The sequence below is a fragment of the Harpia harpyja genome, chromosome 23 (genome assembly GCF_026419915.1).
Source record: "Harpia harpyja isolate bHarHar1 chromosome 23, bHarHar1 primary haplotype, whole genome shotgun sequence".
Classification (NCBI taxonomy): Eukaryota; Metazoa; Chordata; class Aves; order Accipitriformes; family Accipitridae; genus Harpia; species Harpia harpyja.
In genome coordinates, this window is record NC_068962.1 from 1,241,371 (window position 1) to 1,265,666 (window position 24,296).

Below are 24,296 nucleotides of genomic sequence, written 5' to 3' on the forward strand. Positions count from 1 at the left end.
TTCTGGAGCTGTGCTTGAAGGGTTCTCTCTGTTCCTGCCCATCACACTTGGGTTTCCTGATTCTGAAGGACTATTTCTTTTGGATGCTCCAAAGCCTTGGTCACTCCCTGGAAACTCCACTGTTTTTGAAGTGGGATGGATGAAGTTTCCATCCATTTCCTTTAGTGAACATGGTTATTTTAGACTGTTGAGAGAAATATGAATGTCTGGATTCCTTTTCCATATATCCTGACTGTCTAAACAATGCAATAAACTCAGCTCTTCTGCCATGATTGATAAGGTTTCCACAACCAGTTCTTTCCAAGAACTTGAGTTCCATTTATAAACTTCTAAATCTCTCCCTACTCCTCTCCCCAATTATTTTGCCTTCAGCGTTCTCCGGCTGTACCTCTTTCTGAAGGGGCAGTATGCACACCAGAACTGACTGGCCTTCAGTTATTATTCAGCTGCTGCTTTTTTTTTGTTTGCTTGTTTATTTCTGGGGGCTAGGGTTTGGTTTTGTGGGTGTTTTAACACATTTTTCAGCTGGAAGGCTGAAAACAAGCAGTAGCTATTCAGTTCACAGTAGCCACCTTTCCTTGATGGAGGATGTCTTTCTACTCCATAGCCGATTTTTACAAAACTTGCTAGAACTAAGAACCTCTAAGACCTGGACCAACTGTCGCTTTTGTCTGGAACTGATCAATAGACTTAAAAGGGTTAACAAGGGGGGGTGGGGGTCCAGAAGCTATTTTTTGTGTTTGGGGTTTTGGGTGGGTTTTTTTTTTTTAATGCCTCTGCTTTCTGATCTATGGACTTCACATTGCTGAGATTGCCCTGTGTTATTCTACATTTTCTCTTTCAGAGCAGTGTAACAAAAGCAACAGCCTTTGTCTGCTACTGTGGAGACAAAACCAGAGATCCTACACCACATTGTCCCGGAGCTGCATGTCAGGTTGTGGACTTTCTCAGACGTTCATGAGAGAAGTCCTGTTACCAGGCAGAGGTGTTCTCAGTGAACTGCTTTTCCAGGTAATGTTTATGCCAAAATAAACTCATCAGGTTCACAGCATATGTGGGGAGCTAAATGTTTAGCGGTGGGCCACTCTGGCTTCTCTTCTTGCTTTGCTGAAAGAGAAAACTACTTTTCTTCACTTTAAAAGGCAGATACAATGCCCTCCTGTCTTACTAGATTTTCTCCAAGCTGATCGAGTTGCTACTGGCAGCTGCAGGGGAGGCAGAGCAAATGGAGATGGATGAGCACCTACCCCACCTCTGTTCCTGATGAGGAGGAGCAGGGCTCGGGGGGGGGGATGGACACGAAACCAGAGAGCATCACAGAGGCAGCACCAAGCTGTTCTCCTCAACACGGGTGGCTGCTTTTGTCTCCCCAGTTTAGGTGTTAAGCACAGCAGAAGCACTTGCAAGCAAGCGTTACTCACTGGGAAGGAGAAAGGTCCCACGCTTTCCTCACATGGCTCCCTTTCTTCAGGCAGTACTATTTTGGACGTAGGCTGGAAATAGTTGTGCATCCAGAACTCTGCCCAGCAAAGTAAAAGGAAAAAAAACAAGAAGCAAAATCAGCCTGGTAAGGTGATAGATCTTTTTATTTCTTCTACCAGTGTCCGGAATCTCTCTCACTATCCTTACAAATCTCCCTGAACAATTGGTTTGTTGTGATTTTAGCAGTCTCACCCACTTAAATTACATTTACCTATGCTAGATAGGTTTCTTGTATGTGCCTGTGCCATCCGTCTCCTCTGCTACCAAGAAAGTCTAGACTTTGGCCCTTAAGGGTTCCAAAAGGAAACAGCTTCATTATAGCACTGGCTATATGATAGCAAACTGTCCAGTCCTAGCTTCATTCAACCACAAATTAAATTGATCCCTTTAAAAGTGGATTAGAGTGTTCTAATTTACTGATGAATGAATTTATAACTGTAATTTATAATGTTGCCACGCAGCATTTTAATTAAAAAAATTATTACCCTTTATCTAAACATACAGGCTAACACTATATTAAACAAGACTTCCTCTATTATATAAAAAAAATTAGCACATCAGAGTTCCTAATACCATAAAATCATTTTAGTCTGTTTAAACAATTGTATTTTCTTCTTGCACGATTAAGTCAACAAGAAAACAGCCAGAATTTCTGATTCATAATAAATTCAAAATTCAATTTTAAATCCACGATTTATTTTTATTACCAGGAATATCTTGGTTTTAACTTAAACAAATTAATCTAATCTTTAATATATCCCAAAAGAAGTCCACATTCTTTCAACTTACAAATTAAGTCAGAACTTCCATCTCATTTAGAGTCCTGAAAAACAAGCCATGTTCTGTGGGCCAGAAGAATTAATTCCAAACACAATTAACAAAGCTTAGTATTCCAGAGCCTCTGTATCTTTTCTGGTTGTCATTTTTCCCTTTTCTATTTAACTTGTGGCTGTTACAAATGCAGGCTATTACATGACGTATGCAGGTATACTTCTCCTTGAAGGAAAAAAGAGAGTAGCAAAACCCCTTGCAATTTTCTCTAGGTTTCTTTTTTTTTTTTTTTTTTTTGTGGAGAAATTACCGATAACCACACTTTGTACCTACAGACCCGCCCGAGGAAGCAGCTGCCGGAGACACCGAGCCCGGATGCTCCGGGGTGACCCCGGGGGCGGGGCGAGGCCAGAGCGCAGAGGACGAGCTTCACCACCGAAGTGGGCGATTGAAAGAGCTTGTTGTGATTGGTTGATAGGATTGGAATGATTAACCAATACTAGCGTGGGATTTAAAAAGGACCAATGACAAAGCCGTTCGTACGGGGAGTGATGTCACTGGCGCCCTTATCCAATACAGGCGCTGATAGCTGAGGCCAGGGATTTGCATAAGGTCCCTATAAATACGGGAGTAATCGCATTATCGGGCACTCCGGTGCTCCAGAGCAACCTGAGAGTTGTGGCCATGCCCGAGCCGGCCAAGTCCGCCCCCGCGCCCAAGAAGGGCTCCAAGAAAGCCGTCACCAAGACGCAGAAGAAGGGCGACAAGAAGCGCAAGAAGAGCCGCAAGGAGAGCTACTCGATCTACGTGTACAAGGTGCTGAAGCAGGTGCACCCCGACACGGGCATCTCGTCCAAGGCCATGGGCATCATGAACTCCTTCGTCAACGACATCTTCGAGCGCATCGCCGGCGAGGCCTCGCGCCTGGCGCACTACAACAAGCGCTCCACCATCACCTCGCGGGAGATCCAGACGGCCGTGCGGCTCCTGCTGCCCGGCGAGCTGGCCAAGCACGCCGTCTCGGAGGGCACCAAGGCCGTCACCAAGTACACCAGCTCCAAGTAGAGCGTCTCCCGGATCCTCAGTTCTAACCCAAAGGCTCTTTTAAGAGCCACCAAGTTTTTCAAGTAGAAGGGCTGAATTACTTTTTTTTTTTCGGGAGGTACGTGAATAGTCTGCTCGTTTGCACATCACTGGAGAGTTAAGTACTCAGTTTGTAGATAACTGAAATGTTAATTTTCAAGCGGAGGGCTCTCGAGTAACACCTATGCTCGGCATGCAGAGTTATACTTGGTTTTTTAAAACTAAGAAATGAGTACGTGCTATTGTCTCTGGTCTTGAACGTGGCTAAACAGCAGCAGCAACTTTGTCCTAGTGCTTTACCAGCTCTCGCTGTTCAGAACTCGGGAGTCCCGCGGGGGAAGGTAGGTGTCCTTTTACTTTCTAAGGGTTTTAATTTCTCTTACCGGATAGATCCGGTAGAAAATCCTAGATGCTGTTAAGAACTGGCTTTCTGTACACTATACCTACGAAATAAAAAAATCGTATTTCTGCCCCTTTCAGGGACTAATAAGTATTTTGAAAGCAGTTTCTGAAGCAAGTCTTCCAGTCGTAGTTGTAGCTTGGTTTCTTTTTTATTTTTTCGCCGTACGTTCCAGTGCGCGCCCCCAACACTGTGGCTTTTTTCAGTGGAAGTACCTGTCTGTACCCAATTAGGCAACAGGGAAGGATTTTTATTTCCGAGGGGTTTTCCGGTTTAAAACGCCCCTGTCCAAACTTGCGCAGGAGTTGGTTCTCTCCCTTTTTTATTAAAAAAAAAAAAAAAAAGTTACGGGCATGAAGCTGGCGGGGGGGGTCGGCAAGGTACCCGGGGGCTGGGAGCGCGGGCCCCCGGCTCTCCCACCCCGCCACAGCAGCCGTGCCGCCGGCCTCCCTCCGCGGGGCAAAGGCAGAGCCGGGACACGGCCCCCGCGTCCCCGGTCCCCCGATCCCCTTTCCCCCCCCCCCGACTTGTTGCCGCACGTCCCGGAGCAAGCGGCGATCGCTCCCCGGGGTGGGGCGTCACCGCCCGAGTGGGCGGGGCCTGGCGGGAAGGAGGGGCGGGGCTGGGTGGGGCAGAAGGCGCCAATCCCGGCCCAGCGCGGGACTTTTAAACTCCCCCGGGCACCGCGGCGATCGCTGCTCCGCCGGGACCGGCCGCGCCGGTCAATGGGGGGGGGGGGGGGGGGGCGGAGCAAGCGCCGGCGATATCGCGGGTCTCCCGAATTGCACGTAGGGAAACATTTCCGCTTTAAGGAAGCCCGAGTCTCCCACGCAGGCTGTACCGAACGCGCACGTTTTGAAAATGTTAACTTTCTTTCCGTACGAATTCCTGCTAAAACCGTGTGAAGATTTGCTTTTGCTACTACCGTTACCGCAGCGTTCCAGCTCTTTTTCGAGACTGAGTGGGTGGCTCTTAAAAGAGCCTTTGGGTTTATTTAAATGACTAGACTCTGTAACTCCTTCTCAGGCGTTTTACTTCTTTTTGGGCGCCGCCTTCTTCGCTTTGGCCGCTTTCGGCTTGGCTGCCTTGGGCTTGGCTGCTTTGGGCTTCACCGCCTTCGCCTTGGCCGGGCTCTTTGCTGCTTTCTTGGGGCGCCCTGCCTTGGCCGCTTTCTTGGGGCTCTTGGCCGCTTTCTTGGCCGCGGCGGCCGCCGGCTTCTTCGCTTTCTTGGGGCTCTTCTTCACCGCCGCCGCTTTCTTGGGCTTCTTGGCGGCGCTGGCGGGCTTCTTGGCCGCCGGCTTCTTGGGCTTGGCCGCCGGCTTTTTCTTGGTCGCCTTCTCTTTCGTCTCACCCGGTTTCTTGTTCAGCTTGAAAGAACCGGAAGCGCCGGTGCCCTTGGTCTGCACCAGGGTGCCCTTGCTGACCAGGCTCTTGAGCCCCAGCTTGATGCGGCTGTTGTTCTTCTCCACGTCGTAGCCGCCGGCGGCCAGCGCCTTCTTGAGCGCGGCGAGCGAGAGCCCCTTGCGCTCCTTGGAGGCGGACACGGCCTTGGTGATCAGCTCGGTGACGCTGGGGCCCGCCGGCTTGCGGGCCCTGGAGCCGCCCGCCGCCTTCTTCGGCTTCTTGGCGGCGGCCTTGGCGCCGGGAGCAGAGACAGCGGGAGCGGCAACGGGCGCGGTCTCCGACATCGCGGCGGCCTCGTCCACGGCTCGGGGGAACCACTGGGCCTGGAGCAAGTCGGCGGCCTCGTATTTATAGAGCGGAGCCGCGCGGTGATTGGTGCGCTGCAGAGCCCGCCCCGCCGCACGGCAGAAAGGGCCCTTCGCCCCGCTCGGTTTGTGTTTCTTAGGAGGCAAAAAAGCCGGTTTTTAGCAGAATTTCTGCCCCCGACCCCCCCCCGGTTCGCAGCGGCGTGGAGAAGGAAGACTGTTGTTCCCCTCGGCCGAGTTTCCCTTCGAGGAGGCAAAGGGTGAGTTAAAAAAGAGGCGATAAACCCTGAGTCCTGGACCTGGAGAGACCTCGGGAGACAGAAACTTTTGTTTTTCCTTCTAAATAAAATCCGCGACGTGGGCAACCGAATCTCCAGAGTAACTAATTATTATTCTTCAAAGGGTCTTCTCCCGATCCGAACTGAAAATCGGGGATTGGAGTCGGTATTTTAACGGCAAATTGATTTCAAAGAGGAGGAAGTAACACAGGCTCATCTTGAGCACTGAATATGGATTAGAAATTAGCTTCTTTGTCCAAAATCCTTTACCCCTTTCAAAATAATTAAAATAAATTAAATTAGTGCATTATGCAACAAGGCAAGAAGCAGATTAAAGTGCCGTGAAGGGCTGTTTGTGCCCCAGAAGGAGATGACTTTTTACAGCATAGCAGCTTGTACTGTGTTGCTCAGTGGGCACAATACAGGCATGGTTCCCTCGTGCTCTGCTATAGAAATATGTATTTTCTTAATAAATCGGGTGACATAAGAACTTAACAAGGCCAGTTTTTGTTAATAATTATAATCAGTGCCCTATCACTTTATAATTCAGCAGAGTTTTTATTTTGATACAGCTTGATTGGTGAAAATCTGAGTCATCATTATCTAAGGAGACACTGCTGCTGCTGATTTTTCCATGCTTCTACACAATAAAACTTGCTCGAGTTATCAGCTGGGACTCCCCTTTCACAGCAGACAGCAAAATATTCCATTTTTTACTGTCCAGTGACTGATTCCGGCATCGGAAGTAATATTAGAAAGGGCTTATCCAACTGATGTATCTGCTATAGTAAAACAACCGGCTGCTAGCAAGAGGGGGAAAGTCTTCATCTGCACTTTACCAAGAACGTGCTTAAATAAATTTTAAAAAAATGCATTTTATTTTTCAGAGTACAGAGAATTAAAAGAAGTATTCTCTGATATATTCATTATTGCCTACAACCCTTTGTTTTGCCAGAGGCCTGCAAACTGCTTGTTACCTCCTGTTATTGTAACTGTCAGTGGTACTAAAATTTTGTATGATGTTATGATTCACATACTTCATGTTTTCAAATGGGTAATTATTAAAACGTGTTTATTGACCCACAACCACTGATTTTCTGTTTCTATTTCAACATCTTTATGGTAATGTTCAGCACTATTTATAAGGTAGGATGAAAACTGGCAACAGTCCTTTTCACCTCAAATTGCCTCTCCAGTGATTACCAATTATTCTCAAACCCATTCAGATTTCAGGCAGGAAATGGGCACAGCAGCTCAAAGCCATGACAAAATTGTATTAAAAATTAAGAATTCAGAATGCCTGTTGTTATGAAGATGAGGTCTGTAGGTCAGAAGGTTGTTCAGAGGGGTTTTTAAAGACCTGAGTGACCTCAACTTCCCACCGGGCCAAGCTGACACAGGAGAGGCCTGGGGGGGCCGTGGGTTCCTTCCTGCAATAAATCATCAACTTTGTGTCTTTCTCACCTTTGCCAGAGCAAAATGATTCTTTTCACAGGGAGTAAACCTGGTTAGTTTTAGGACACATTTACCAGCAATATGTTACTTTGTAATGTTGGTTTTAAAGAAAATGAACAAACATTTTCAAATACAAAAATGATAAAAAGTGTTGGGGTTTGGGGTTTTTTTTTGTTGTTAGGATCTGCAGCTCCTTTTTTGAGGAAGTGGGTGGCTCTAAAAAGAGCCTTTGGGTTACTTTTGAGGTGGGAACGCTCCTCAGGTCCGTTTCATTTGCTCTTGGCCTTGTGGCTGTCAGTCTTCTTGGGCAGCAGCACGGCCTGGATGTTGGGCAGCACCCCGCCCTGCGCGATGGTCACCTTGCCCAGCAGCTTGTTGAGCTCCTCGTCGTTGCGGATGGCCAGCTGCAGGTGCCGGGGGATGATGCGCGTCTTCTTGTTGTCGCGGGCCGCGTTGCCCGCCAGCTCCAGGATCTCGGCCGTCAGGTACTCCAGCACGGCCGCCAGGTACACCGGCGCGCCGGCGCCCACCCGCTCCGCGTAGTTGCCCTTGCGCAGCAGCCGGTGCACGCGGCCCACGGGGAACTGCAGCCCGGCCCGCGACGAGCGCGACTTGGCCTTGGCCCGCGCCTTCCCGCCCTGCTTCCCGCGGCCGGACATCGCTCCCGACGCTTCGCCCTGACGTGAGACGCGCGTCGCTGCGCCTCCCGCGGCCCCCGCCCCCCCTTTTATAGCTTCCCCGCGCACCCCGGCCTCCTTGCTGATTGGTTGTCGCACGCTCTCCCTCGCTCCGACCAATGGCGCCGCGGATCCAAATCCAGCCAATGGGCGAGCAGGAGGCTGGCCCTCCCCGCCCAGCTGCCCCCGCCCGCCCGCCGAGGGCAGCGGGGAGGAACGGGCCGGGCCGTCCCGGCGCAGCGGCGGGTCAGACCCCCCCCTCGGCTCCGGTCCCCGCGGCTCCCTTCGGCCGGGCGAAGCAGCCGCCGCTGAGCCCAAGAGGCCCTCCAGAAGGCCAGCTTCTCGGGAAGCGTGTCCCCCGCCTGCCTCGGGAGAGCGGAGCCGCCCGGGAACGGGGTGGGGGGGGAACCTCTGCTGACGCCGTCGCTGTCGTTTTAGAAATCATCCTGTGTTTAGGACCTCAGAAATACTACCACAGGATTGCCTTTTTTAAAAAAAAAAATTATTGTTGTTACAAAGGAGAAACGTTCCTCTCCGTAGGAACGTTCACAACCCAGCACTACCAATAGGTGCAGAAACTAGGCAGGAACACGTAACATGGGAAATTTGGCTGATTCTGGAGACAAATTACTCGGATATTACTGTAATCAAATGAATACGGTACTATTTGCAAGGCTGTTCAGCAGAGCATTAGACGTCAGGCTGTCACACTTTTACTCAAGCTGGAGAACATCTCACTGCACCAATAAGCTGAAGTGACGTCTTCAAGGTTCAGGATGTTTGCCTGGACAGTCTGGCCCTGTCTTACAAAGAGATTCCTGTTCATTTTTCCTCCTTTGCTCTAATTACCCATGGTTTCTCTTTATTCCCTGACATCTTTTTCTCATTCTTCCGTACATTTTGAGCAAGAGCAGACACTATCCTTGTCCGAAGCACTGAAGGAGCCTGCACCCTGGACTTAACCACATCCTTCTGCTACCCTGGTGTTGCACACAGGCTCTTCCTCCATTTTCCCCACAGCGTAGGAGTCTGCTCTCGTTTCCCTAAATTCCAGTTCTGCATGACTTTTTGTTCCCATCTTCATTCCTTGATGCTTTTGTACTCTAACGTGTGGTTCTTCTTTGCAATGCACCCTGATCCTATGATACAGATGTCATAAAACTACAGTGAAGGGAGAAGTACGTGCGCCAGACTTTGCTGCTTACTCCGGATATTAGCATTGTCATAGTTCAGGGAAAGACAAGGACATGACTCCCACCAGGCCATCCATGATAGCCTACGAAAAAAAAAAACCCCAAACAAACAAACAAGACAACATTTCATCTGTGCTCTGCAACTTGGAGATCAAGAGACCTACATCCTTCTTTCCAGAAGGGTATAATAATAGGAATTCTGATCTAAGCTGTTCAGCGTATGCCAGTCACCGCAGGAGGATTACAAACGAGGCAAAATAAAGAGAACTTCACAGCACACACAAAGTACTGTCACAACTTGTTTATTTCTGGGTAACTAAGACCAAGTCCATGTTCTGAGGGTTCAGTAACATTTAGGAAGCATCTTTCCTTAGTGGTGTGATTCAGTGGATTATGCCAAATTAACTAATCTCAGGAGTCTTTTCCTATTTCCATCTTTATGCAGCACTAATCTTCAACAATGCACTGGGCAAGTCACATCACTTCTCTGTGGCTCAGACCCCTCCCAGCCCTTTTCCTCCCCACGATCATTTTTTTCTTCTGTGAATGCTACTCAGAGCCACAGATGAAAAATGTGACCACAGGATGGAGGTGGTATTACTGAGAAGAATCCTAGAACTCTGTATGACCACAATACAAAAATAAAAACAAATTGGCCTGGGTTAATGCTACCAGTTGTCCAGAGCTGAGAATATCTGTTCTGGAGTTGTAGAGAAGATGGCATTACAGGATTGTGTCCTTGACCAGTGCCATCATAAGGTAAATACACAATTGTTTCCTCAGGCTGAATATGCCACAAGCTTTCTATTGTGTTCTTTTCTCCCTTCTAAGAAAGGTCCTTACCCCATAACACAGTTCCTTTTCTCCTCAGGCTGCTTCCTGGGACGGAAGGCCAATACTATTATTAAACTGAGGTCAGAGGTACCACAATGATGCCCCTTCCCCCAAAAATCACCATTCACACATTTCACTTATTAAAGAATAAAGAACAAATAAAGAGAAAAATGCATTTTTTTAAAAAGCTAAAATATAAAGACGATATTCCATAAATATAACTAAAGCAAAAAAGATTTAAGATACTACTGACACAACTGCAATTAACTCCTGAACCAGGAAGAGAACTGTTGTACAAACCAATTTGTGTTCAGAATTTGTGAAAACAGAATCAAAGTTTTCAAGTGTAATTTTGGGTAGCTAATAATTTTGTCTCCTTAAAACAGATTTACCCTCAAAACATTGAGTATTCAGCTAAGTCTGAGGCTTATAGCTAACTAAAGGTGTTGTTTGAGATACCTCCTAATCTGGCAGCCTAACATAAATTCTCTTTATTAAAAATCTAAATATCCGTGAGTCTGGATATAGTCACCTAGAAATTGATACATTGTTAGAGGACTCGCTCTTAAAATCACTAAGACACTCAACACAAGCTCTTCAACAGGGACAATGAAGTTTTCCCAATCTCTTTCATACTATATCATGCAACACTAACTCACACTTTTTTTTTTTTTTAACAGGATGAAGGCACCTACATAAATAGCTAACTACTAGTATTAGGTCTTGTACCCAAATTCAGCATTCCAGACAAAACTTTGCATGTTTGAAATATTTATTATCTCTCTGAAGAAGCAGCTCATTCGGGAGAGACTTATTGCCAACACAACTGATCCCACTGGTCTTGTCTGCAAGATCCCAACAGTTTTTGCAGTCCGTTTCAAATGAGAATAAAGATTTGTTTCTTGCATGTGGTAAGCGTTATTGGAATATTTGGCTCTGTCAGCACAGTGGATGAAGCTAAAGGAATATTTCTGCCAAAATAGAAAAATTCTTTAAGCTGGAAATGTGAAAGTCCTTTTTTAAAAATGTCTGCAACTTAAAAGCACCAACTTCGTAGAATTTGAAATCAGAGACTTTCCACAAGTAAAATTATCTGTCAAGCTCTTAGAATTCAAATTGTTTACCAATTTTCACTTAAGGTAGCCTGTCCAAGATGCATCCAGTGGGTATCTGCTGCTTGACATGAAGTAAACCTTTCAATAAGAGTATATAAAAAATTGTTTTGTAATTATTAGTAGTATTTCAGGACTTAAGTTTCTACTAGCTATCAACAAAGGTTGAAAGGCATATTTAGGAACTTAAAAACAAGAATATAGCAGAATTTCAGTCTAAAAAAGCATATATTATTTATAACATAGTTATTGCTTTTCTTTTCTGAGGTTCAGAATCTTCCTCTATCTTCCCCCAAGGCCAGCAAAGAACCTCCCCCCCTTCCACCTACATACTAGTTTTAGACAAATCACACAGAAACCAGTATTTTGATACACTGAACATTTATTGTCTTTCACAAGACAAAATGAAGTTTCCCCGGCCGATGAAAAGCCATCAAGATGACCATAAAGGGGATAGGGTGCAAAATTCCAGTGTACAGTATATGCAACAAATTACCTCCCTGACTGCCCTGGAAGATGATTGATCAATCTCACTGCAACTAAAAAACAGGATTATAAAATATTTACAGAAAAGAACAGTACAGAAAATAAAAACTGGACAACCATATGCGTATGAAATGCTGCTAACACTTTTCCGGCTCCTTAAAAACCTGTTCCGCTACCCTCACCAGAGCATTCAGGATGTGCAGGGATTCAGGCAGAGCATAGTCACCCCCCGCTCCCACGCCCCCCTCCCCAGAGTACCATTAACTCCCTCCAAGGAAGGGGGAGGACCCGAGGGGAAGCAGCATGACCTTCTTTAATTTCCTTCCACCAAGCGGACATGCTAGCTCTGAAAGGAGGTCCCCAGCCACACCTCATCTGCAGCGGTCTCTATGCAGAGCATACTGGCAAGTTAACCTCTGGGTAAGGAACTATTCCCTGTCATGCGAGCCCTTTCGTTGCTTGCAGGAGGACCTTTCCTTCTCCTCCCTCCGCGGTGGTCTGATCTGTGTTCAGAGGGGCAGGAAAGCTGACTAGGACTATGACAGGTCACAGGAGACCTTCCATTTCCTTCATGAAGGCTTCATACACATCATCCTTTGTCTGTACAGAGATAGGGGCAGATGATCCAGCCTTAGGGGCAGCTTTGGTTAATGGGAGAGCAGGCTCATCATCCTGTTTTCTCTGGGAGGCAGCTGAAGCCCCTTTATTCTCCCGGCGCACTCGCAAAGCAGTGGGCACAAAGCGAGTGATCTCTGCCTTGGGGTTAGTGATCTGCGGCTTGGCACTGATAGTGGCCGTGGCTTTCTTCTCAATGGTGGCTGCACTGGTGTCATCCGCCTTGGGGCGCTGAATCAAGCTGGGTGGGGCACTCAGTACCCCAGGATTTGGAATGGGAGCTGGTGGGAAGAGCCCAGGTGGGGCAGGTCCTAATGGAGGCACCAGAGGTGGCCGTAACATGCCTGGGCGAGGAGGAGGGATACCTGTAAGAAGAAAAGAAAGCATGAGTTGACTCCACACCTGGGAGCCTTAAAATCTTTGGTCAAAAAAGTGCACAGGCTCAGAAAGCCAAGAAGGAAAAACAAAACAAGAACACCCAACAAGATGCAGTAGCACTGGCTTAAAAAAAAAAGAAGAAAAGTTTTCAACCCTGCACCAACTACCAGGTTGAAAATGCTGCTGCTCCTCAGTCTTCGAAAGCTACAGGAGCCTGCCTATTGCTCCCTTGCAAATTTTGAAGTTATAATCTGAAAATAAAGTTTCTTGATGATCCATCCCACAGGAATTTCAGAGTCATCAGAAATGTATGACCATGCAGAAAAAAAAACCATCCCTATCTCCAACTTAAGCAAAGCACCATTATAGCACCCCTGGGTTGCTCAGAACAGTTCAGCAGAGATTTAAACTCTGAAACTCCCTTTTTGAAGACAGATTTCTTGCTACCAAACTACACACAGCAGTATGGAATTACTTGTTATTACATAGAAAAAGATACAGCACAATGCAGCTACAGAGACAGGAACAAAGGCAAACTAGTAACCCCTTATACTTCCTGGCTTGGTCACCACAGCAAAAACTGGGAAAATAAAGCAGATTTGGCGCTGAAGCAAACAGAACAGTTTACCTGGTGGGGCAGGAGGGGGCAGGCGAGGAGGAGGCCCACGAGGAGGAGGACCTGGGGGCAGACCTGGGGGGGGGCCTGGGGGAGGGCCAGGTGGTCGCCCAGGCGGAGGGCCCGGTGGTAGAAGTCGAGGTAAAGGCCCACGCAGTCCTGGTAAGCCAGGAGGTCTCAGGAACGGAGGAGCTCCTGAAAGCACGCACACAAGTGAAGAGAAATTTAGTTCATGATTAAGAAAACCCCAAACTATCCTATTGGCTAATACTGAAGATCCTCAGCAGGAACTTGAAAGCTGCTCTAATGCTAGCCAGCTGGCAGATTAAACAGATCTTCTAAAACAAAAACAAAAAAAAAAAAAAAAAATCAAAAAGAGGCAGCAGTTTTTAGACTGAAAAGGAAAGTTTCTTCATAGTAGTCAAGTATCTTCTCCCACCTGTAAAAAGGGCTCTTCCCCACGTAATGAAACAATAGCAGAGAACAGCTACTGAGGTGAGGTTGTTAGAATCTGAACAGCTAAAAGTGAAAGAATTTTTCGCTCTGGCATTTAATTGAGAGCCGAGAGCCTGCATCCTTCAAACCAGAGTAAATCAAGTATTCACCTGGCGGAGGGCCAGGAGGAAGGCCGGTGGGTGGGCCTGGGGGCCTCAGCGGAGGGGCCGGAGGTGGTCCTAGCGGAGGTGGCCCAGGCATAGGAGGTGCCTGTATCTGAGCTGGAGGAACAGGCTGCGGAGGCGGTTGCTGCTGTTGTGCCTGGGAAGTCGCAGTAGATGACCCAGTCTCTGCAAGAGCTTCCTCACTGAGTTGTTGCTGCTGCTGCTGTTGTGATGTCTCTTCAGACTCTGAGTCCTCTTCCTCCTCCTCCTCCTCTTCTGAATATTCCTCCACTTCTCTCCCTTCTTCTGGAATCTCCTGACCTGGAAATGGAGACATACTTATAAAATCAGTCCACAGGTGGGATCTTTGTGAACCTCAGAGAAACTTGAGCACGCAAAACAAAAGAAAAAGAAAGATAAACCTTACTGCAAAGGAAAGAAAATTGATCACATCTTACTGTTAAACAGAAAATGAAAATTAAAAAAATTTAAGAAAAAAAAAATCACAGTTCTAGATAGAGCTCTGCCACCAAGAGCTATGTGTTCCTGTGGGAGGTGAAACTTCTATACCAACTTGAACTGCAGCTATTTGATCTATGGTTTGTGGGAGTTTGCGGGGGGGGGGGGGGCGGGGAATGGAAGTGGGAACATGACCTCAAAATAAACATAATCCCCATGTCCAAGGAACTCCAGTGTCTTTGAAAGATACTGGGGTGCCTTTCTAAGAAAAAAAAAAACAAAACAAACAAAATATTTTCACTCTATGGTTAACTTATTTCTGCAAAAGGATTTTTTTAGGGAGTACAAATCCTTACAGGTTACAGGCTGAGCCCACAGACAATCTCGCCCTTCCTTTTTCACCAAGAGGTTCGTATTTCGTTTGAGCGATTGTTTAAAAGCAAGATAAAATTAAGAAGAAAAAAATCCCAGTACATCAAAAAAAACCCCTTAAGTTGCTACTACAACTTCAACTCTGCTATGCAAAACACACACTACTAGACTAAAAAACCCAACAAATACCTAACCACAGCTTATACTCATGGCAGAGCTTACATTGTAGAGTAAAACATTTACTCTATAAAATAAAAACTGTGCCAACCAAGTAAACCTACCAGAGAAAGCTTAACTGGAAGCCTAATGGCATATCTCCACTTACATCCATCTCACTCACCTGCCATTCGTAACATCATGGCCTGGAGTGGAGTCAGTTCTTTCATGTTCTTTTTCTTTTTCCGTGACTTCCCAGGCATGTCTGCAAACCGTACGCTATGACCTGGGGAAAGCAAAGCATGGACAAGGGTGGTGGGAGGTGGGAAGAAAATAATAAAAATCAGATAGATTTAAGTCTTCTACCTGGTATGGATAATGTGTCATTCTTACATAAGGATGCTCCTTACATAAGAGTTAACATTGGTGTTCCTGATTATTTGAAGTTTTGCTAACCTAGTATTCTCTATCAATTGGTCTCCCCCAAGGAATGAAGAAAAAAATATTATCCAAAGGCATTAGTAGTATGAAATTTAGTTGTCTTAGTTGTTCAAGTCACTAAAGAGTGAGTATATTTTACACTGAGGCTTAATTTTTGTAGGGTACCCTGCCAATCAATGCTTCAGGTGAAAAATGGCTAGTGACCTTACCAAGTTAACTTAACTGTTAAGAGAACAGGTTCATCTGAAAGACGCTTCACTTCTAGTTTCCTTCTGATCTGTTCACTAATAAAAATTCATCAGCTGGAATTTAGGTGAGTTAGAACAGAGCTAGCTGGCTAAACAAATTACTTTCCTCCCAGTCAGGAAAACAGACACAAACTCTGTTAAGTAGTGTTTCTCTTTTGAAAAATCAAATCCCAGTCTGTAACTTCCCATCATACCTGATTTCTTTTCTTCACCACCTTCCCTCTCCTTGTCATTATCACGATGCAGGAAGTCCTCGCCTTCGCTGTCTGCATCTGACCTATCGCTGTCACTATCATCGCTACTCTCATCATGCTTGTCTTGATCCATATCCTCAGGATAACCTTCATCTTCACTAGTACTGGACATATCATCATCATGCCCTCGCTGTCCTGCAGGAAGCAAAGTATTAGGAAATGCATAAACTCCAAATACAAAATATTCTGTCTTTCATACCAGTGTATGTCTACAGTTAGAAAAATCCCCCTAGCAACAGCATGGGCATATTGTCAACCCTTTACTGTTTAGCACATATTCTTAAAGAGTATTTTGGAGAGTCTTATTTATAAGATTTTCTATTAACCAGCTGGTTAATTTGCACAGCAAACAAGTGAAGGCAACTCCCATCTGCAACTCATTAGTTCACTTCTATTCAGCAATCGCTCACCATTTAAATACTTTGATGCTTTCTGGTATGCAATAAAGCTGATCTACCCGTTCACAAAAGTTTCTAGGGATGATAAAGTACCTGTGTGAAAAGGAGGACCTAAGTTTTCCTAGCAAATGCATACCCAGGGTTGGCTGGGGTTTTTGTTGTTGTGGTTTTGGTTTGGGGTGGAGGGGGTTTTTGTTGGTTTTTTGGTTGTGGTTTGGGTTTGGTTTTTTTAAAGGAAGACTTCTCTGAAAATGGTTGGGGTTTTTTAAGGGATAATATGTACAATGTTTCAGCACTGTTAAGAGTACATGGGGAAAATATCCAATCTGTGCAACCTAACAAAAGAAAAATCTGAAAGTTGTAATTAGAAGTTTCAATATTTAAAAATATAGCTGATAACAAAATTGCAGATACTATGAAATACACCAGAATCACCTCAGAAGTGCAATCAATCACTTAAGAAGAGTCCTTCGAGTAGTATTAACACCAATATTGCCCAGAGAATACCCTGTGTAGGGCACACTAAGTTCACGGCAGTACTATCCATAGCAAAACAGAGAGGTCAAGGAAAACCCCAGACAGGAATAGGTAAGTCCTTACCTGCTTCAGAACTGTAAGAAATCTCCTCTTCTCGCCTTCGAGGAGCCATCTCCAAGGTGAAACCCACTTTACGGCCATACATCTGTAGGACCTGAGGTGGGGGTGGCCCTGGAGGAGGTCCAGGGGGCTTCCTGCCTGGAGGTAAACGTGGAACACCAAGCCCAGGAGGAGGAAGTACAGAAATGGACCGAACTGGTGGTCTGGAAATAATAAAGGAAATGAGAAATGTAGGAACACAAACAAATGAAACCAAACATGCACTTAATAAAATTCTTTAGCCTTCTCTCATCATTGCTTAGACAGCAGCCTTTAAAAAGAAACATGAACATTTATAAAGTATAGATTTGTCCCAAGGAGTTTACAACCTCATAGGAAGACATGATTGCTGAAGATGAGAGAAAAGCAAGCTTCTCAGAAGGCAACTGAAGAGAAGACTGAAAAAAAAAAAAAAACCAACAAGGATTGAATCCCACCAGAGAAGCAGAATGAAGCAATCACAAAGTTGGTGAAAACAGAAGGCTATTCAGAAAGAAATAGAAAGAACTAGCACTAGAATGAGAAACCTGATAAACAAATAAACTAGAAGCTTAAACTGAATATACTAGCAAGACAAAAAAAACATATATGTCAATTTAAGGGGCATTTATGTTCAAAGTGGCAGGGCTTTAAGTTTTACTGATATGCAGAAAGACAAATGCTAGAAGACATAGTGTATTACTCAAAGCAATTTAAGCAACAACCTGCAATAGTAGGGAAAGATTGAAAAGGGCTTTGGTTAAAAGAAAGTACAATTCACTCACACAGAATTCCTGATTTCTGCTGGTCACTATTACCTCTGCTTCTACCCCTAGCTCCTCCCCAGTAATAAGAGTGCTCCTTCTTTACTCCCCCCTCCGAGTTTCTTTTTCTGCTTACCCATAGGCTGATGTCTTCTTGAGGATAGAAGGTGGTTGGGCCCCTGGAAGGGGAATGTCCTGTATGAGGATGTTGGACGGAGCATGCGGCATATCTGGCAAGGGGATACTTTCCACTTCCACATGCTGAGCATTCTGGGGAAAAAAAGAAAAATAGAGAATGGGTTACTCCCACAGAAGCTACTGCACAACCTCATTACCTTTCAGAGTACACAACACATGGGACCTGCCATCACTTGCCAAAGGTGTCTGTTCTTAGGGCATGTTATCTTGCAGCAGTCCATGAAAGACATTCGGGAAACCGTCAACAGTAAAAGCTTTCAACGCAAAACAAAGCACATGCAGCACACCCATTAAAGGCTTTAGTATTTCAGTTAAAACCCAGTCAGGTTTCCACCTCCCTTTAGACCTTCCCCAAAGCAAAGAGGCTGCAGACAAGTATGCCTGTATTTTTTAAGTATCCGGAAGGCACAAATCACAGGCTGCTGCATATTCCAAAGGAAAAAAAAAAAATCTTAGAGATACTTGCACTTGGGCAACATTATGTTCTCCAATATGGTAGGGAAGAATGTCAAAGAAAACTCTTTAAAGGACTGCCAAAGGATTCTCATTATTTCCAGCAACAGATTTAGCAGAAATTCACAGAAATATCAACTGCACACCCACAGGCTCGCTCTCTCTTTAATAAAGAAAATAAATTCTGATATTGCTGATTTGCAACATAAATTTCCCTCTCCCCTCTAATTTCACGTTGCATGAAATCAGTTTATCAGAGACAAATACAGACTTGACAACCCCCATGCTGTCCTTGCTGAAATGCTGTAACTGGAGATACTATGCAAATTAATATAAGTACTTAACACGGGCCATATAACATATACACTCGTCTCTTATAAAGTTCCTTCGTAACAGTCACACCTAACAAGCAGACAGAGTATACACTATCACAGTTACAAGCCTGAAATAATAAGCATTACCTTGACAGCATCAAAATACTGGCTGAGTTGTGATCTCTTCTGCTCATACTCCACTTCCAACTTGCGCAGTTCTTTATAGATGTCAGGATTCTCCTTCTCGTAGAGCCGCAAAATACGCTCAAAAGTCTCACGGAGTTTTTTGCGTTTATCTTTTAGCACTTTCTCATTAAGTTGTGGCTGCTGTACTGGGTTAAACTCTAAGCCAAGACAGCAAAAAAACAACTCAAAAATTTGTAAGTTACTCTACTGCATAACTGTGATGAATGAAACAACTTCAAAGCAAACAACTTCCAATCCCTATTTTCAGGAAGTCCTCAGCCTTATGACAATCCCCTCCTTCAACTCTAAGTTACTACCAGGCACACTACTCATTCTTTTTATCAGCCATCTTCTTAGGGAAAAAAAAAAAGGTCATCTTTGATGGCACCACATCACCTCAAATCATAATCAATCCCCAATTAGTCACAGAATCTCCCCTCTAACAGGAAAGGAAAAAGGTTACTCTATTTTAAGGTCACAGTTGTCCCTTAAAACTATGTTATGCGTCTACATAAACCACTGCCTAAGTCCAACACCTGGTACCTCTCACTCACCCATCTCGTCCAGTTTTTCCATGTCCCGGATAATCTGCTTTGGATCTTTCATCTTCAGTACAGCTGCCCGTACCATCATTCGTTGCTTTTTGTTCTAAGATCAGAGATCAAGCAGATCAGAGAAGTGTCACAGGAGAAAGAGATAGAACATTTGTACCAAATACAAACACCCCTCTCAATATTCCCACTCTGCAGAAAAAAATATGCCTCAAAATGCCCTGCAAATATTAACCATGGCACAAATCAGCAGCAAAGGTAATTAAAACTTCTGGGAATTTTAATTCCACTATCTTGACATTTACAAATGCTTCTGTAGTTCACTCACTCCAATTAAGACAAATACAATCAATAAGGTAATCAACTGACAAAAGGTATACTTTTTAGTGTATTTTACTGTATGTGAATCTTGGGTGGTTTATTTGTTTTATTTATTGGGTGGTGGGTTTTTTTTTTTTAATTCCCAAGTACTTACAATAATGTTTCAAAAAGCTGTAATCTTCACAAGTTAAAAAATAGCAGATGATGAGATATTGTTACTCAAAACAAGATTACTATGTTTTCTTAAACTACTTGTTTGGACTATTATTTTCCAAAGTCAATCTTAGGATATCAACCAAAACATCTGTAGTCTATTCATCGGCCATGGCCCATTACAATCACAGACATGATACATAGTACAGGGAATGCCAAGTAAACGTTCCCAATCTCTTTATTTACCTTCTTTAGTTCCCTTTTCCGAGCTTCCTTCCCTAGAGAGGAGGGGAAAAGAGAAAATAACAACTTGAAAGAGACAATCAAATCTATGAGGAACCTTTCCTTCATCAAGACTAGCGCTGTTTCTCAACAGTTCACTCATTTTACAAAGACTGTGTCTTGGTTTCAGCTGGGATAGAGTTAATTTTCCTCCTAGTAGCTGGTACAGTGTTACGCTTTGGGTTCAGTATGAGAAGAATGTTGATAACACTGATGTTTTCAGTTGTTCCTAAGTAGTGTTTATACCAAGTCAAGGATTTTTCAGCTTCTCATGCCAAGCCAGCAAGAAGGCTGGAGGGGCACAAGAAGTTGGGAAGGGACACAGCCAGGACAGCTGACCCAAACTGGCCAAAGAGGTATTCCATACCATGTGACGTCATGCCCAGTATATAAACTGGGGGGAGTTGGCCTGGGGGGGTGGATCGCTGCTCGGGGACTAACTGGGCATCGGTCAGCGAGTGGTGAGCAATTGAATTGTGCATCACTTGTTTTGTATATTCCAATCCTTTTATTATTATTATTATTTTGTTATTGTTGTTATTATCATTATTAGTTTCTCCCTTTCTGTTCTATTAAACTGTTCTTATCTCAACCCATGAGTTTTAGCTTTTTCCTTCTGATTCTCTCCCTCATCCCACTGGGGGGGGCAGTGAGTGAGCGGCTGCGTGGTGCTTAGTTGCTGGCTGGGGTTAAACCACGACATACTGTAACTGCTTAACTCATCTCCGCAGTAAGAGAGAAATACAGCATGAAATAGATTGCTATTTCATGTGTGTTATACAGAAAGAAAAGAAGCTATAGCAGTCTCTGAGAAGCAGGGGTGTTTCTATATAAAAAGAACAACAGGCAGCAAAAGTCATAGTCATATGTGCGGTCATGAAAGGATTGCTGCCCAGAAGCTGAAATGGAGTCAACAACAGACAACACACTTTAAAAATATGTAGGCTTTGAGTATATATCTGAAATAAAGCATATTCACCATGGAAGTCTGGATTTTCTTTATCTGCTTAGCATTGGTAACATCTGGCATGTTACCAAAAGGGAAAAACAGTTAGACAACTCCCTCATCTAACCAGAGCATCTGCAAAATTTGACACGTTCCTCAAATTCTAGCCTCGGACAGATGAACTACGTCCCAAGAAGCAGCTTGCAGTTTAGCCAACAGCTAAGTACAAATACCTCTGAACACTGATAATTACAGTAAAAACTAAGAGTTAAATACTCAGAGAAGCAACAGCATGAAAGCAAGCAGCCTCCTCAGAAGTTTTTATACCAGCCAAAACTGAGATAATATTTTTCAAGTTAGGGAAACTCAGTTCCGATTCACAAGTGAAGATCTTATCCTCAGAGAAAGCTTTTTATCTGCTTCCCTAGGATCGCCACCCCCCCCCCCCCCCATTCCCATCTGCTTAGCTTTTACAGATACTTACGGGCCTGATCCGTGGGATTCATAAACTTCCCACTCTTGGTGGATGATGTGGATCTCCGCCCCATTTTGACCTTTTTCCTTCTGCCTCAGAAAAAAAAACTTTAAAAAAAGAGGGAGAGACCTGGAAAAGATGACATGGTTTCAGGTCCTATGCACCAGTAGCTCAAGTATGCTTATTTCTCTTCTCTGTATCAGCAGGTTCCTCCCTCAAAAACCTCAAATACTTGTAAGGTCCTCAAACACTACTACAGGCTCAGGCATTCACATCAAAAATCACCCTTCTTTAACTAAGTACTACTATTTAACTAAGTACCTACTTACTACTACTTTACTAAGTACCTGTTTTAAACTAATCAACTAGTTTGTTATTATTGACTCCAAGACAAACCAAGAAGCTTCTTGCTTACACTATGGAGGGGCACAGGGGAGGGAGAAATACACATTCGATTTTTCTAAGAGCATATCAGAGCCATTCTACCTTTTCATTTACTCTCATAAGAGCTCTCCAATTTTTACCTTTCCGTTCCTTTCTATTTCAAATGTTTCCCACAAATTTCCTCCCTTCTTCAGGCTTTTAAGCTACCCTTGATTTCTCTCCCCAACACCCACTGTATCCATCAGCAGTTGTTCTGCACACATCCATGTCGTCTTCTCCTCCCCATAGACCACTGCCCTTACGCTCTCTACCTCCACCAGTAATATTGCAAGCTGTGTTATGATGACCGGAGAAGAAAAAGTTACTCTGGAAAGGATTATTCCCATCTTTAAACATCTCTTCAATTTACAGACAACTACATAAGTGTCCAAACTACAGCCAAGGATGGTGCCTCTCACAGCTTTAATCTCCCCCCACCTCCACCCCTACTTCCCTGCCGAAACACCACCAGAAAAACCAACCCAAAACCAAAAAACACAACACACAACAGATTCCACCCCAAAATCTAAAACATCCTCTGAAATTTGGGAGGGGACGGGATGCAGCTTTCTAGTCACCGTGCTGCATCCACAGAGATCGTGACCAAAGTGAAAGTATTCACAAGTCCAGTCCGAAGTTCTCTGCAGCCTCACTGCAGTCGCCATGTGCATCCTTGTTCCCTAATTACAGAAAGTGCCACTTTTAAACCACTAAGGTGTTCCTACCAAGCTCCAAGCACTGGCCATATTCAATGCACTGACTAGTAAAAATCTAGAGCCCTGCTCATGGCTCACACTACCGGGTTACGCTCACAGTTGGCCTGCTGTTTGCAAGAGCACCCCATGATTTGTGATCGCCAATAACATACCTCCTACTCACAAGATTACACTGATTTTTTTTTTTTGCAAGACACTATCACTTCTGTAGGTGGGAAGCTCACCAAACAGAGGTAGGAGTTGCATTTCCATCCCGTATTTCCCACATTCCTAACATTTAAAGGGTAAAGGGAAAGAGAAGAAACTTCTGAAACCTCGATCCCAAATCCTCTTAGGACACAACGCAAAGCGCTTCAACGCAACAAGTTAACAGCCGAAGGAGGAAAAAACCCAACCGTTAAATTTACGATATTTTGGCCACTGGGGAACGAGGCAGAAAGCCTCCCATGAGGCACACGAAAGCCTCCCCTCCTCCCCCGACGGAGGAAGAGAAGGCGGGAGCGCAAAACCGCCGCCTTCCTCCTCCTCCTCCTCCTCCTCCTCCTCCTCCTCCTCCTCCTCCTCCCAGGCCAGCACCGTCCCGCTCCTCTCACCCCTCCGCCCGGGCGGGGCGGCCCGGCTCCCTCCCGCCGCAGCGGCCTCTACAACCCCGGCGCTCCTCGCCGCCGCGGCCCCGCCGCCATCTTGAGCCGGGACCGAGTGGCGCGCCGCCGTAAAGCGCGACCGCCGCGCCGCGCGGAACCGCGCTCCGGAAGCGGGCGCTTCAGCGCGCCCTCTCCGACTCTATGGTTCCGCTGCTCTTTTCTCTCCCGCTCGGAGGCCCCCCCTCTATGGTCGGGCCGCAGCTGGGAACCCGCTTTGCAGAAACTGGTGAACCCTCGGTAGGAACTGGTGTGCCTCTGTGCCCAAAGTGCCTCTCCCAGCAAAATTCCCCAGGCAGATGAAGAACCAGGATAAAGGCAGATGGAACGTCCCCTTGGATACCTGTTGCATGCCTGTGAATAAGGAGAGGGCAGGCAATAAAGTGTGGGTGCAGGCTTAAAGAATTATCGGGCGAGGGGAGGTGCGGGAGGGACGTTTTTCTACGCACAGATGACAAGTTCACCTTACACCAGTTTCCTTCTGCACAAATTTCTAATGACGTTGCAGAGAAGTAATGGCACGTTACAGCCTGTTTGATGGGTTCAACGTCAGTCATTAACATTACAGAACCTGTCCCTCTATTTGCTAAAGCAAAATCGATCTTTTACAAAAGTTGTAGTGTTAAAATTAATACAGTTATTGACTGCAAACAAAAATGCTATCCAAAGCTTAACAGATCTTTTTGTGATAAAACTTTTCTTGTTTGCTAGAATTTTCCTTTTTAAGCTTGAATCTTAGGCAGAATATACTGCAAGTTGATAAATATATCTGACATATACTAGAGAAGGAATCAGCCCAATCTCTCTGCTCATTACTTCTAGCTGAATGTATTTCCTCATTCTGACAAATGTGCTTTTTTCCTTAGGTGTTTGCACTTTCCAAGTATTAAAGACCCTTAAAAAGTTGTCATTTCTTCTGCATGAAGAATGTGTCACCAGCATCGGATACTGTGTCTCTTTAAAGCATTACTCAAAATAACATTAGTTTCAGGAGGCAGGTTTGTGGGGACCCAATATACCTAGTGAGTGGAATGATTAGCTTATCCTCAGAGAGTAGAATATATTTTTTTTAAAATACCAAGAACCCCAGGGATCCACAATTATTTCTCTCTTCTGAAAAGTAGACATACTTTTCTGTAGTATGCCTACTTTTCTACGGACGTTTTTCTCCCACCTGGGAGCAGAGGTGGTCTGATCTCTGAGCAGGATTTGTAGAGCCCCTGCCCGGGGCGAACATGCCGT

At 45.1% G+C, this 24,296-nt stretch overlaps 4 protein-coding genes across 5 annotated transcripts; 1 reads left to right on the forward strand and 3 right to left on the reverse strand.

Moving 5' to 3' along the window:
- Positions 1 to 2,876: 2,876 nt before the first annotated feature.
- Positions 2,877 to 3,371, forward strand: LOC128135474 (histone H2B 1/2/3/4/6). Its single transcript, XM_052774450.1, has one exon. The coding sequence runs from the start codon at positions 2,938 to 2,940 to the stop codon at positions 3,316 to 3,318; it is 381 nt and encodes a 126-aa protein (XP_052630410.1). The 5' UTR covers positions 2,877 to 2,937; the 3' UTR covers positions 3,319 to 3,371.
- Positions 3,372 to 4,689: 1,318 nt separating this feature from the next.
- LOC128135694 (histone H1) lies at positions 4,690 to 5,444 on the reverse strand. The gene has a single exon (XM_052774766.1). The coding sequence runs from the start codon at positions 5,422 to 5,424 to the stop codon at positions 4,768 to 4,770; it is 657 nt and encodes a 218-aa protein (XP_052630726.1). The 5' UTR covers positions 5,425 to 5,444; the 3' UTR covers positions 4,690 to 4,767.
- A 1,988-nt stretch (positions 5,445 to 7,432) lies between these two features.
- Positions 7,433 to 7,854, reverse strand: LOC128135669 (histone H2A). Its single transcript, XM_052774738.1, has one exon. It carries the CDS (start codon positions 7,835 to 7,837, stop codon positions 7,448 to 7,450), a length of 390 nt encoding a protein of 129 aa, XP_052630698.1. The 5' UTR covers positions 7,838 to 7,854; the 3' UTR covers positions 7,433 to 7,447.
- A 3,504-nt stretch (positions 7,855 to 11,358) lies between these two features.
- On the reverse strand, positions 11,359 to 23,160 carry WBP11 (WW domain binding protein 11). 2 transcript variants are annotated; one of them, XR_008233135.1, is made up of 13 exons: positions 23,007 to 23,160; positions 21,284 to 21,403; positions 19,818 to 19,849; positions 19,101 to 19,194; positions 18,508 to 18,704; positions 17,532 to 17,665; positions 16,617 to 16,816; positions 15,559 to 15,753; positions 14,860 to 14,961; positions 13,695 to 14,009; positions 13,102 to 13,284; positions 11,910 to 12,460; positions 11,359 to 11,867 (listed from the first exon to the last, which is right to left on the reverse strand). XR_008233135.1 is itself a non-coding variant. In XM_052774595.1 (12 exons), the coding sequence occupies exons 2-12, from the start codon at positions 21,345 to 21,347 to the stop codon at positions 12,027 to 12,029; spliced, it is 1,950 nt and encodes a 649-aa protein (XP_052630555.1). In that variant the 5' UTR covers positions 21,348 to 21,403; positions 23,007 to 23,160; the 3' UTR covers positions 11,359 to 12,026. The 2 variants fall into 2 exon arrangements, 1 of the variants encoding a protein (XP_052630555.1); XM_052774595.1 differs by having other exon boundaries at positions 11,359 to 12,460.
- Positions 23,161 to 24,296: the final 1,136 nt, after the last annotated feature.